This window comes from Mesoplodon mirus (genome assembly GCF_964341445.2).
Source record: "Mesoplodon mirus genome assembly, chromosome: 2".
NCBI classification, from domain to species: Eukaryota; Metazoa; Chordata; class Mammalia; order Artiodactyla; family Ziphiidae; genus Mesoplodon; species Mesoplodon mirus.
Window position 1 is genome coordinate 112,650,625 of NC_138977.1, and position 13,679 is coordinate 112,664,303.

The 13,679-nt window shown below is 41.0% G+C and overlaps 1 protein-coding gene across 1 annotated transcript; it reads right to left on the reverse strand.

Moving 5' to 3' along the window:
- Window positions 1-237: 237 nt before the first annotated feature.
- On the reverse strand, window positions 238-13,299 carry LOC309814649 (zinc finger protein 33B-like). The gene is made up of 7 exons (XM_082640665.1): window positions 13,267-13,299; window positions 10,344-10,475; window positions 9,424-9,482; window positions 8,962-9,002; window positions 4,023-4,149; window positions 3,682-3,774; window positions 238-2,553 (listed from the first exon to the last, which is right to left on the reverse strand). Exons 5-7 carry the CDS (start codon window positions 4,126-4,128, stop codon window positions 2,153-2,155), a joined length of 600 nt encoding a protein of 199 aa, XP_082496791.1. The 5' UTR covers window positions 4,129-4,149; window positions 8,962-9,002; window positions 9,424-9,482; window positions 10,344-10,475; window positions 13,267-13,299; the 3' UTR covers window positions 238-2,152.
- Window positions 13,300-13,679: the final 380 nt, after the last annotated feature.

Sequence of the window (13,679 nt, forward strand, 5' to 3'; positions counted from 1 at the left end):
ATGTTAAACATGGAAAATATTATACAATACACTCACATATAAAAGTCTCCCACAGCTCAAGGACTTTTCACACATACATAACGCTGTATACATGATTCATTCAAAATATTTGTGATGTTTTACAAAAACACATGTACTACAGCAGCTACATACATAGAAAATATTTTATTATATTTAGCAAACGTTTTGTTACCAAAACATTTTCCTAAAAAAACATGTTTTCTAAATTGTTTCCCTCAGTAAAAATTCTCTGAAATATAATAAAGTATGTTTTACTGAAAACTTTCAGAAAGCCAAACATTTATAAAGTTTTACTGTACTCTGATTTACCTGAGGTTCAGTGAAATATCAATCACCTTTTAGTAAAACCTTTCTACATTTGTTGTAACCAATAGATTTCTTGACTCTGATTTTTCCCATTACAGTGAGTTTGATTTATGGATGAGGCTTCTTAAACATTCAGGATTTTGACAGGAGTCTCCACTCTTGTGTGAGTTCACCAACATACAGTGCATACAGACCTCTCAATGGAAGGCAACTACATTCCTACCCCACAGAGAACAGAGAACACAAAGGACTGCCACGGAGCCCATTATGTCTCAGACCTAGAAGTGAATGACATCATTACACTCACATCCCATTGGCCAGTTCTCATTCACATTGTCCCACGTGGTTGCAAGAGAAACTCAGAAATACAGACTAGCAATGTGCTCAGTAGCAAAAGGAAATGTATATTGATAAAAACACTGCCAGGGTTTCTTCCATGTGAGTTCTCTGGCTGACTTCTGGCAGAAGGACTTCTCACATTCATTACATGCATAGAGTTTCTTCCCCAGATATAGTTTCTGTCATACCAAAGGCTCTGAATTATGGGAGGAGTGTTTTGTACAAATGTCTTTACATTGTTTCTCTTCTGTGTGTATTCCCTGATGTGTGGCAAGAGTGGGTTTGTGGCTGAAGGTCTTCCCACACTCATTACAATTATAGGGTTTCTCCCCTGAGTGAATTCTCTTATGTTTAACAAGGGCTGAACTATTACAGAAAGATTTTCCACATTCGTTACAATCATAGGGCTTCTCTCCTGTGTGTGTTCTCTGATGTACGTTGAAGGAGGCCTTCTGGCAAAACGTTCTCCCACGTTCGTTACATTCATAGGGTCTCTCCCCTGGATGAATTCTCTGATGTTGAATGAGTTGTGACTTTTGGCAGAAAGCTTTCCTGCATTTGTTACATTCAAAGGGTTTCTCCCCAGGTACGAATCCTCTGATGTTTACTGAGGGTTGACTTCTCAGAAAAGGTTTTCCTACATTCAACACATTCCTACGGTTTCTCCCCTGTATGAGTTCTCTGGTGTTTAAGGAGAACTGACTTCCCACAGAAGGTCTTCCTACATTCACTGCATTCATGTATTTTCTCCCCTGTGTGAAGTCTTTGATGTTTATTGAGGGTTGACTTCATATAATACATCTTCCCACATTCACTACATTCGTAGTGCTCTCACCTGAGCGTATAGTAAGTTTTGACTTTATACTGAAGGATTTCTCAAACTCATAACATTTATAAGGTTCTTCTCCTGTGTGAGACCTCTGATGCACAGTCCAGTCTGACTTTTGGGAGAAAGATTTTCCACACTCACTACATTTATAAGGTCTCCCCTGTGTGTGTTCTTTGATGTTGATGACAGAGAGCTGACTTCTGATAGAAGGTTTTCTCACACTTAGTACATTCATAGGGTCTCTCTCCTGTATGAATTCTTTGATATACAATGAGGGCTGGCTCATGGTAAAAATATTTCCCACATTCATTACATTGATAGGGTTTTTCTCCTGTGTGTGTTTTCTGGTGTATTGTGAGGTTTGACTTCTGGAAGAAGGCTTTTCCACATACGTTATGCTCATGGTATTTCTCACCCATGTGAAGTCTATGACATTTCTTCCAGAGGATTGGGTTATCACAGGTTTCCCCACATTCATTAAGTTTATAGTGATTCTTCCTTGAGTAAATTACCTGATGTAACATGAGGTTTGACTCATCCTTGACGGTTTTCTCACATTCACCATAATCACAGAGTTTCTCTCGTGTGAGTTCCTTCTTGAGTAATGAAGAGGGCATTACTGTGGAATGCTTTAATGTGTTCATTATATTCAAATAGTTACTCCACACTGTGACTCTCCTGTTGCTGAATAAAGTCCTCATTATGATAGCAAGTGCTCTCATTTTTATTAAAATCATTAAGTTTCTCTCCAATACGAGTTTTCTCGTGATTAATTTCAGGAATCAATTTCTCACACCCACTGGTATCATCAGATTTCTTTCCTGAATAGTTTCTATTATTATTGGTTAACTCTGATATATTTTCTAAACTGATTCCATCTAGGTTATATTTACTGGGCATTTTTCTGGAAGGAATAGAGTCTATGCAAAAATTAAATGGTTTTCTTAATACATTCTCTTTCACAGTAACTACTTTTTTGTTATTGATAAATGCAGCCTGCCATAAATGTCTGTCTTGGTTTTCTTTGCTCTTTACCATGCCATCAACTTTCAATTCATCTAAAAATAAGAAAAATTAAACATACATTATGAATTAAACTACTTATAAAATTGGGCTAATACACAAATACTATTTATCTGACTCTGGTTTCAGAATCATTCTTTTGAGATAAAACTTCCAAATAAATTTTTCCATTTCCTCCACTTTTCCGAGGAGCTGAGGGGACGGGGTGACAGTGAACAAACTAATCAAAGCTACTGGGGTAGAAAAGGGGAGAGTGAAGTTGGCAATGAATGTACATATATTTATGTGGCCCTTCACGAATATACCTTCCAAAATGGATAGAAGGGGTGAAAGAAACATCAAGAATAGAGAATTAAAGGTTCAATAAGAATGGATGAATTACAAAGAGTGGAATTCACAGTAAAATATGCCCAATCAGAGAATTATGCAGTAAATGTGACAGGGAGCACAAGTAGACAAAGATGTTGTTCTACGAAATTACCAGAGGAATGAAGTATTTAGAGGAGGTAGATTAGAGTCTATGTGCCAATTTTGTTAACCCCACTGTCAACATACACCCAGAACTTCATCACTTTATACACTCTGTCCCCCTAAACCTAGTCAATGGCATTATCTCTTTTCCTGACTGGTCTCCTTGCTTCTACTCTTGCCACCCCTCCACATCATTTTCTCACAGGGCAGTCAGGTTCCTGTGTCTGTTTCCTGCTAATAAGTAAATTCCCTGAGAGCAAGGGACTTATTTCACCCACTGCTGTATCTCTTTCATTTAGAGTATGATTGGCATGGACCAAGTGCTCAAGCAGTACTGGTTAAGTTAATTAACTCCTGAAAACAAAAGGAGTCCTTGATAGAAGGGAATGTGGGCAACTGAGAATGCTTAGAGGAAAGGGGACTAACTAAGATAAAATATTTATTATGAGATAGGAATGAAATTCAAGGTACAGGTAGTAGGGATTAAACTCTTAAAAAGCCAAGTGAAAAAGAAAACATTTATGTGTGAGACTCTATCTGGTGGTGAATTTAGGTATCTGAGGCATGTAGGTTAAATATCCTTAGTCAATTCCAAACAGATGGAGCCTCTTAAATAGACTTGTTCAAAATGCTCCAAAGATGCTTATATCTAAAACAACCACCTGGGATCTAATTTCCCCTGGATTACTCACCTGGGTAACAATGGCTTGCAAATTCTTCCTCTAATATCCATGGTGCTTCTTGCTCTAACTTGAAGATCTCCTCTGGTTTGGTAATGCAATGCCCTGATAGTGGAAAGTGATACAGGATATAGAGAACACAGCCTGGCTTCAGGAACTCAGAAGAAAAACCAAGGACCAGCTTCAGGAACTGCACAATGAAGGGGCCCACTGGAATCTTTCAAAGGGGACGTGAAAACACAAACAATACTCCTGGTGTCCAAACCTAAATATCATTAAACTCTACAAAAGATCCATATGCTTTGGTAACAAAGGATAGGTCTGATGTTGTTACTTAGAGAAGCTCTGCTTACCCAGTGAGATGAGGATTCTGTAGTTCTCCAGCGTCACATCCTTGCACAAGGTCCTCTGATCAGGGTCCAGCTGACCCCACTCCTCCTGGGTGAAGTTCACAGTCATATCCTCAAATGAAATTGATCCCTGTAAGAGCATATATCTGATCAATTTGAAATATTCACACTGTATGACAGAGAAAAGATATTTAGGAACTAATTCTTCACCATGTTCACTGTTAAGTTTATTAGAAAAAGTTTATATGTTTACCATATTCCTTGTTTTGTGTATATGTGGTGGGACAAAGAGAAACATAGTGAAAATACTCAATTAATCTATTAATTCATGTGTAATGTTGTCAGAGAGGAAGAAATTTTCCTCCAGCCTTCTGGGTTCTACTGGCTGCTCTAAGAATTAAATTGACATGAGAGTTTTACCTCTTCAGTTCCAATTTGGATACCACAGAGATACAAAAAAAATCGTTAAGAGAGGACTATGACACAGTTATATGCCAATGAATTGGACAACCTAGAAGAAATGGACAAATTTCTAGAAACACAGAGCCTGCCAAGACTGAGTCAAGAGGAAACAGACAATTTGAACAGAACAATCACTAGAAGTGAAATTGAACCTGTAATTTAAAAACGCCCTTCAGAAATTCCCTGGCAGACCAGTGGTTAGGACTCAGTGCTTCCACTGTAGGGTGCATGGGTTTGATCCCTGGTCAGGGGATCACAGGGGAATTCTACCAGATACCTATCTCAAACTATTCCAAAAAACTGAAGAGGACGGAACACTGCCAAATTTATTCTATGAGGCCACCATTACCTTGATACCAAAACAAGACAAAGACACTACAAAAAAAGGAAATTACAGGCCAATATCTTTGATGAATACAGATGCAAAAATCCTCAACAAAATATTAGCAAACTGAATCCAACAATATGTAAAAAGGATCATACAACATGACCAAGTTGGATTTATTCCAGGGTCACAAGAATAGTTCCACATTTGCAAATCAATCAATGTGATATACCACATGGATAAAAGGAAGGATGATATTCTCTAGGTCAAGCTTGTTTTCTGTATCTGTGAGTCTGTTTCAGTTTTGCATACACATTCATTTGTATTATTTTTTAGATTCTGCATATAAGCAACATCCTACAGTACTTGTCTTTCTTTGCCTGACTTATTTCACTAAGCAAATATTCTCTAGGTCCATCCACATTGCTGCAAATGGCAGAACTTCATTCTTTTTTATGGCTGAGTAACACACAGCTTCTTAATCCAATCATCTGTTGGTGGGCTCATGGGTTGCCTCCATGTCTTGGCTATTATATATAAAGTTGCTATAAACATTGGGGTGCATGTACCTTTTTTTTAATGATTTTTATGATGTGGACCATTTTTAAAGTCCTTATTGAATTTGTTACAACATTGCTTGTGTTTTTCATGCTTTGGTTTTTTCCCCACGAGGCATGCGGGACAACTCCCCGACCAGGGATCAAACCCATTGGAAGGCGAAATCTTAACCACTGGACCACCAGGGAAGCCCTGCATGTACCTTTTTAAATTAGTGTTTTCATTTTTTTCTGGGTATACACCCAGGTGTGGAATTCCTTGGATAGTATGGCAATTCTATTTTAAGGTTTTTGAAGAACTTCTATACTGTTTTCCATAGTGGCTGCACCAATTTACATTTCTACCAAGGGGAGAGGGAAAGGAGGAGGGGTATGGGATTAACATATACAAATTACTATGTATAAAATAGATAAGTAACAAGGATATACTGTATAGCACAGGAAATTATAGCCATTATCTTGTAATAATCTATAATGGAGTATAACCTGCAAAAATACTGAATCACTATGCTATATAACTGAAACTAATATAATACTGTAAATTAACTATACTTCCATAAAAAAAAACTGACATGACAGAGATTAACAAAAGTTTAATAAAATGTATACAGCAGAGAGACCCAGGAAAGCTAAGTAACTTGCCGAAATGGCTGAAACCCTCACTTTAAATACCATCTTAAGCAAAAGATAAAAAAGGATGTTAGTGGTAGTGATTTGGGACTTCAAAGGGGAGGAAGGCAATTTACATGGAAATGGAAAAGCAAAAGTTTGGTGAACAAAGGTTTACTGGGCCTGCAGAGACACTGGGACACAGAATAGACTCTGATCTCTAGGCCCTGTAGAGCAGAGGTCCCCAAACCCCGGGCCTTGGACCGGCACAGCAGGAGGTGAGCGGTGGGCAAGGAAGCGAAGCTTTATCTGCCGCTCCCCATCGCTCACATTACCGCCTGAACCATCCCCGAACACCGCCCCCATCCCATGGAAAAACTGTCTTCCACAAAACTGGTCCCTGGTGCCAAAAAGGCTGGGGACCGCTGCTGTAGAGTTTCTCCCACCACACGTAGCCTTCATTCTTTGCAGCTTCTCTGGTGACAGCTCTACTCCAGGAACAGGCCCTATATCTAAATTCTTTACGTAGAAAGAAAGACTTCCTGAGTCTTCTGTTTCTTAAAAATAATCAGCCTAACGTATATACAGTGGAATATTACTCAGCCATAGAATGGAATGAAATTGAGTTGTTGGTCATGAGGTGAATGGACCTAGAGTCTGTCATACAGAGTGAAGTAAGTTAGAAAGAGAAAAATAAATACCGTACACTAACACATATATATGGAATCTAAAATAAAAAAAAAAAAAACGGTACTGATGAACCCCGTGGCAGGGCAAGAATGAAGATGCAGATGTACAGAATGGACTTGAGGACACGGGGAGTGGGAAGGGTAAGCTGGGAAGAAGTGAGAGAGAGGCATGGACATATACACACTACCAAATGTAAAATAGATAGCTAGTGGGAAGCAGCCGCATAGCACGGGGAGATCAGTTCGGTGCTTTGTGACCACCTAGAGGGGTGGCATAGGGAGGGTGGGAGGGAGACTCAAGAGGGAGGAGATATGAGGATATATGTATACAAAGTCGATTCACTTTGTTATACAGCAGAAACTAACACAACACTGTAAAGCAATTATACTCCAATAAAGATGTAAAAAACTAATAATAATAATCAGCCTGAATTAATCCTCAGGCCAAAGAGACACATTTTGGTGTGGCAAATTTTCCTCCCTTACAGTGTATATACATACATAGATGTCCACACAAGCATAAAATACATTATGTGTATGAAAGTGTCCTAGTTTCTGTGGATATATAAAGTACATAAAACACTGTTTCTACCCTCAGAAAGCTTAGAAACTGGTATGGATGCAAACTGGATTAACAAATAGCATAAAATCAGGAGAGAATTGAGTTTGGGGCTTCAGTGATATAAAATGCCCTGGTCTAGGGACTTCCCTGGCAGTCCAGTGGTTAAGACACCACGCTTCCACTTCAGTGGGCATGGGTTCGATCCCTGGTTGGGGAAGTAAGATCCTGCATGCCGCATGGCATGGCCAAAAAATAAATAAATTTTAAAAATGCCCTGGTCTGTTCAGGGAATAGATGATGTGTAATCTTGGGATTATTCCTTTACACAAGAGTTCTCCTAAGTCTCTGATAACCTACACTGCCAGGAAAAACTTTTAAGCATCTACAAATCTGTGTTAATAGATAGGTATGTATGAATGTTTATGTCTATACAGATAGTCCAACTTTGTATGGTTCGAATTTCAGTCACCACAATTTGGTTAAATAACACCAGCCCGACAACACAGGTCAGATTTTTAGTTACTAGGATAACTGTAATTGCACAAAGTAGAAACTTCATTGCTTGTTTTTCAGTCCACAAATCACTACAAAATAACAGACACACATCATGAACAATGATCAATCATGTCGTTTTTTCCAAAGTCTGCCAGTGACTGGTTGCTGTGCATTCACCACACACAGCAAAGCATGTAGTTGTGTTGCCTCCTTGTCTCTCAGCAATAAGACATTTGCAAAAACAGTTAACTGCAACGGGGAACTGGCCAACAAAGATGAAAGAGCAATAAAGAAATGAAAAGGGGTTTTTTAGAAATGAAATTCAAATTGAATATAAATGGTGTTTTAGAAGAAATAGCTGTGGCACTGCTGACATTGCTGCCACTGGAGACATTCTAGACCTGCAGCCAGAGGAACTCAGGGAAGAGGAACTCGGTACTAACTATTAGCTGTATTATTTTTCAACTTCCATATATATCAACTTCCATATATATTTATAACTGACAATTTCCAGCCAACCAATTTGCCCTACAAATTTTAGACTTGCCAGCCTCCACAATCACGTGAGCCAATTCCTTAAAATGGATGAATATATACATGTATGAATATATATGGGTGTGTGTACATGTGTGTTATATGCATATATGCGTACACACACACACACACACACTATTGGTTCTGTTTCTCTGGAAAACCCTGACTGATACAGGGTTTAAGGAATATTTTTCTTCATCTTGGATTTCTTTCCATTCCATCTTCTCCCTCTCTCCCAACAGCCACCAGAAGCCAAAAGGGATGGGGAACAGAGTCTTCTCTAGAACCTTAGGCAGGAGTGTAGCCCTGACAACAGCTTGATTTCAGACTTCTGGCCTCCAGAACTGCGAGGCAGTTTGTTCTACGCCGCCAAATTTGCAGTAACTTGTTACAGCAGCCATAGGAAACTAATATACTAACTCTTTGCAAAAACCCTATAGGAAATCAACAGTTTGCTTTGAAAATACGTCTGGCCAGTGATAGGTCTTACTTACTTAATGAGGCACAAAATTCAGCTTTTGAATTTCAGATTTGGAGTGGCTGTCTCATCCTCGGATATAGTTAAAAATCTACATGGTATGAAATTAGTCAAGAATAACAGTAAGGTATGAATTATAATGGACCGAGGAATGCGTGGGGATAAGCTTTGCTAAAAGGCAACAGGAAGAAGACCATACCAAGAAGCAGACAGAAGAAATCATCAACTTACATCAACTGAGTCATGCTTTGGCTCTCTGCCTCCTGTGCCCACTAAAAAACAATCAGAGAAGAAAAACAGAGGTAGCATTCACTTCAGGCTTGTTAAGTGAGGTTGTCAACTACCACACTTCCATTAAGACAAAGAAATTTTTTTCAGACTTCAGGCCAGGAACTCTTTATGTTCCATGAAGAGTTACTTTTGTTTATTCTTAGAGTCAAAGCAAAGCATTTTCCTTTTGTACAAAGTATCAGAGATAAATCCGCACATAATTATTATTGTAAAAATGAGTTATACAATATGTGTAATATACATACTAACAAAGCAACTATGATTATCTCCATATAATTAAATGTTGACTTTTCCTTGTTTTAGATTTAGATTTATATATTCCTTAATAATTTTTATCATTTTAATCTTTAATCATTTTTGCAACGGAAGACAATGTGAGAAATGAATAAACAAACAACTCACCGGGGACTTGTTCTTTTTCTGTTCCTTTTGGGAAAGTACAGAGAAGGCTGTATGTACAGCTATGGGAAAAGAAAACAGGAGTCGGTCATGTGAGATCTGGCTGCTAGGAATCTTTGAGCTTCCTAAGAACTTCTGCCTACCAGCTGGTTAAATGCCCCTCTGTGGGAAAATGTTTCTCTGGCCTCTGAGGAGTCAGCAAGAACTATGTGGAGGAAGAATTCACATGTGCAACTCTGACAGCCAAGTTATAGAGCTTGGCTAAGCAATTTAACCCTGGATTTACTTCCTAATGATTTATTAATTTCATTTTTCTTTTAGAACCAACTCAGGACTAATTGAACAAATAATATTACATCAGAAGACAAACCATTATTTTCATCATCAATGTTGTAGGAAAAGTACTCAAGGTATGTTTGCTTATATCCTACTGAGTTGCCTACCCTTCGAGTCAGAGAAATCACCCTGCAGAAAGGGATGGGGGAGTTCCTTCAGGAAAAGGTCTATTTAAAAATTTGTTTGTTTCTAACTGAGTTATAATAAAACTTGGTGGGTGACTTACCCGTTATAACACGGACAGCCTTTTTCTACTCCTGGCTCCACCACTAACAAACTGGGTGTCTATGGGCAGGTTACTTGTACACTCACAGTCAGGGTTTCTCAGCTTTGAAATGAAGCAGACACAGATGACCCTATTCTATGAAGTCAGGGTAGATGGAGCAGCCAGCATCCCTCTAGAGGGCACACATCATGACGGCCGTCATAGGAGAGCAGCTTAGAATTTGGAGAAAGTGAGTGGAGGCTGAAGGCATGGTATGCTTATTAAAAGCTGGGCCTAGTGATCTCTCTCTGCAGACCATGCCCACGTGAACCCTCCAAAGAATGAACACTTCCTTGCCCACCACTCTCAGGGCCCCACTCACCTATCTTTCCTGAAACTTGGTCCAGACCTTTCACCATCATGGTGAGGTCTTCTGGATGTAGTGATATTAGCAAAGCATTGCTCATTCTGAGCAGGATAAAGATTGCTACTTGCAAAGGAACAGGAACCTAGGCTTAAAGGACAAAATCATATTATTTAGAAGTTTCATTCAGGGCTCCAAATGTCACAGAACTTACTTGTTTAAACTCCAAGGCCACTGAGGATGCTGAAGATTGGACAGTGTAGCAGTCCAAGCAACACATTATGTAGTCTGCCCCAAGGGTTCTGAGATGCCAAGAAATCCCAGAATACCTGACCACAAGGTGAGATCCACTCCACACACTTTGGGACTGTTTCCCTGTGCCCCGCGGGAGCTGCTGTGAGGAATACAATGCTGGTTTTAGGCTGGATAAAACCTGTGTTTTATCCACGTAGCTGTGTGACCTGGTGTATTTCAGTTGAACCCTCTGAGCCTCAGCTTTCCTTTTTTGTCAAAGTAGAAAACAGTTACATAAAGGCTGTTGTGAAGATTAAACAAAACAGCTAATGAAAACAGCAAAGTATCTTCCAAACACCTTATCAGCTAATATCAACTATAAGTTCTGTGCTATATGTAAAAACTTTACGTCCGTATTTTCAAAACGTATGTAAAAACTTAATCCTCAGAACAACCCCGTGTGGTACATATCAATACTCTCGTTTTACAGATGAGAAAACCTCGTCTCAGGTAGATCAATTATCTTGCCAGCAGTAATTAATTTACACCTGGCTCCGCCTGGATACAAAACTCACGCCCCCCCTCCCGCAGTCGCGTGGACTCAGCAGCCTCTCGGGGCTCCGTATGTCCGCATCCCCACGACCGAGGCCGCCCCTTCCCCTGACAGAGGCGCCCCGACCCCGCCACCCCTCCTCGCAGCCGAGGCCGCCCCCATCCTTCCTCGCAGGCTCTCTCACCGGGGGTCACACAGCGGGGTTCCTCCCCACTGCCACCTCCCACCAGTCCTCAAGCCGCACCGGCACCCCTCAGCCCTCACCCAACTCGGGCTCACCCGCAGCTCTGACTCAGGCAGCACCCACTCCCTGAGCGCGCGCAGAGCTGGACGCTCCAGATTTTCTCCGCAAGACACGGAAAAGCGAGACAGCGGGGCTACTGAACTGCACGTGCGCAGGACAAGCCGCAGCAGAGGGGCTTAGGACTACATTTCCCATAAGCCCTGGTGTTACACCCTCCCGGAGGGTTTAAAGGGTTATGCATGAAAGAGGAGGCTTCTCTACCCGGCGTGGCTTGGCTCTGGAGCTCCCTGAGGCTGGTCCTACAGGTCTGCAAGAGACTGCAAAACACCGCAGTGGGATGCGGGGTCGTTGAATGAATCTGTTTAAAAGAATAACCTATAGGGCTTCCCTGGTGGCGCAGTGGTTGAGAGTCCGCCTGCTGATGCAGGGGACGCGGGTTCGTGCCCCGGTCCGGGAGGATCCCGCATGCCGCGGAGCGGTTGGGCCCGTGAGCCATGGCCGCTGAGCCTGCGCGTCCGGAGCCTGTGCTCCACAACGGGAGAGGCCACAACAGTGAGAGGCCTGCGTACCGCAAAAAAAAAAAAAAAAAAAAAAAAGAATAACCTATAAAGGAATTTTAGGGACCATTGGGGAAATGTGAACTACACAGTTATAAGCAGGTTGATTTTGTGCTTTGTGTTGAGTAGTACAGAGCCCCCTCACCTCCAAATTCATGTCTGTCCGCAACATCAGAAGGTGACCATACTTGAAGAGTCTTGGTAGATGTAATTAGGTTAAAATGATGTCATACTGGATTAGAGTGGGCCCTAATCCGAAAACTGGTGTCCTTATAAGAGGAGACAGACACAATATGGAGATTATGGTGATGTGTCTAAAGCCAAGGGATGTCAAAGATTGCCAGAAGCCACCATGAGCTAGGAGAGAAGCATGAAATAGATTCTCCCTTAGAACCTGCTATTGCAGGAACCAACCATGCTGACACCTAATTTCAGACCTCTAGTCTCCAGGACTGTGAGAGAATATATTTCTGACTCCTGTTGTTTTAAGCCACCCAGCTTGTGGTGCTTTATTATGACAGCCCTAGGAAACTAATAACACCATTCAACTGTGTAGCTGGCAATCTAGGCACATTTGTCAGGCTTCCCTGGCCTCACGGGCTAAATCACTAAGCTTAGATTTTGCTCTCAGTCCTGGAATATAGATGGACATACTGTGTGATGCAATATCCAGATGTCTGTGTTCCTTATCTGGGTGTCTCAAGGCTGATCAACCTGAACTAACATCTGTTGGTCCACTGATGTTCACTGTTGAAGGGTCCTTTCCTATGGGAGTCCACGTGGGTGACAACAGGGACAAGGAATCCTGCACAATCTGCTTTATAATGTTCAACCCCACAAGGGCTAGGACTAGATCTTGCTGCCAGGCATTGAATGACCCTGCCATCCTGTATTGCCTGAGGAAAAAAAAAACTCCCTTATACATTCTTCCTAGACCATAGATACAGCTCTGAAATTGATTGCTGGATTGGTCATCCTGTCTGTGCTGATAAAAATTTAAAAGCTGTTCCTTGTACACTCAGCAGGTAGTGTTCCTCCTACAGGTCCTTTCTGGCACTTAAGATCCCTCACATTATAATCCCAACTTTTAGACTTGTAAGAATTGGATCCTGATCCCAAGACAGCAAAAGGTACTGCAGAGACTGCTACAACCAAGAATAAACTTTATAGCATGAGTGGTAATGGACAATCACATCACCCAGAATTTCCTGCCAGCTGTATAAGGCAGAGTACATGTAATTGCCAAAACCTCTTTCTTCAGTTGGACTACTGAACCATGGAAAGTGAACAAGTCAATCTCTCACCTTAGAGAGAATGGCTCTTTAATCTCAACGATACCTGCAACATATTTACCTGGAGTGGCTCTGGATGGGGAGCCTGGTTGCAGTCTTCCCTCCAAGTGGGATTGACTATCCTGCTGGTGCTCATAGTTGTGATCATGCTCATCTAATGTTGTCTAAGACAATAGAAAGGATGGGTACAATTAATTAGGGTATATGATGGAATAGCCTATGCTTCAAAAAATTAACTGTTTATGTAAAAGATTGGGGGTAGAGTTGTAAGAAAATACCTCTGCCATGACACAGTGGTGGGCTGGTACATCTCCTGAGTCTTGGTTGGATGCAGTTCCTTTAAATTAAAAGGAGATAAGCCTGGCAAGGAGTTGCCATGAGAGAGTTTTTCATGCCTGTCTTGTACGAGACTGCTACAAGTCAGTTTCTCATCCATCACCTCAGTCTCAGTTGAAGGAATTTCTACCTTCCCCT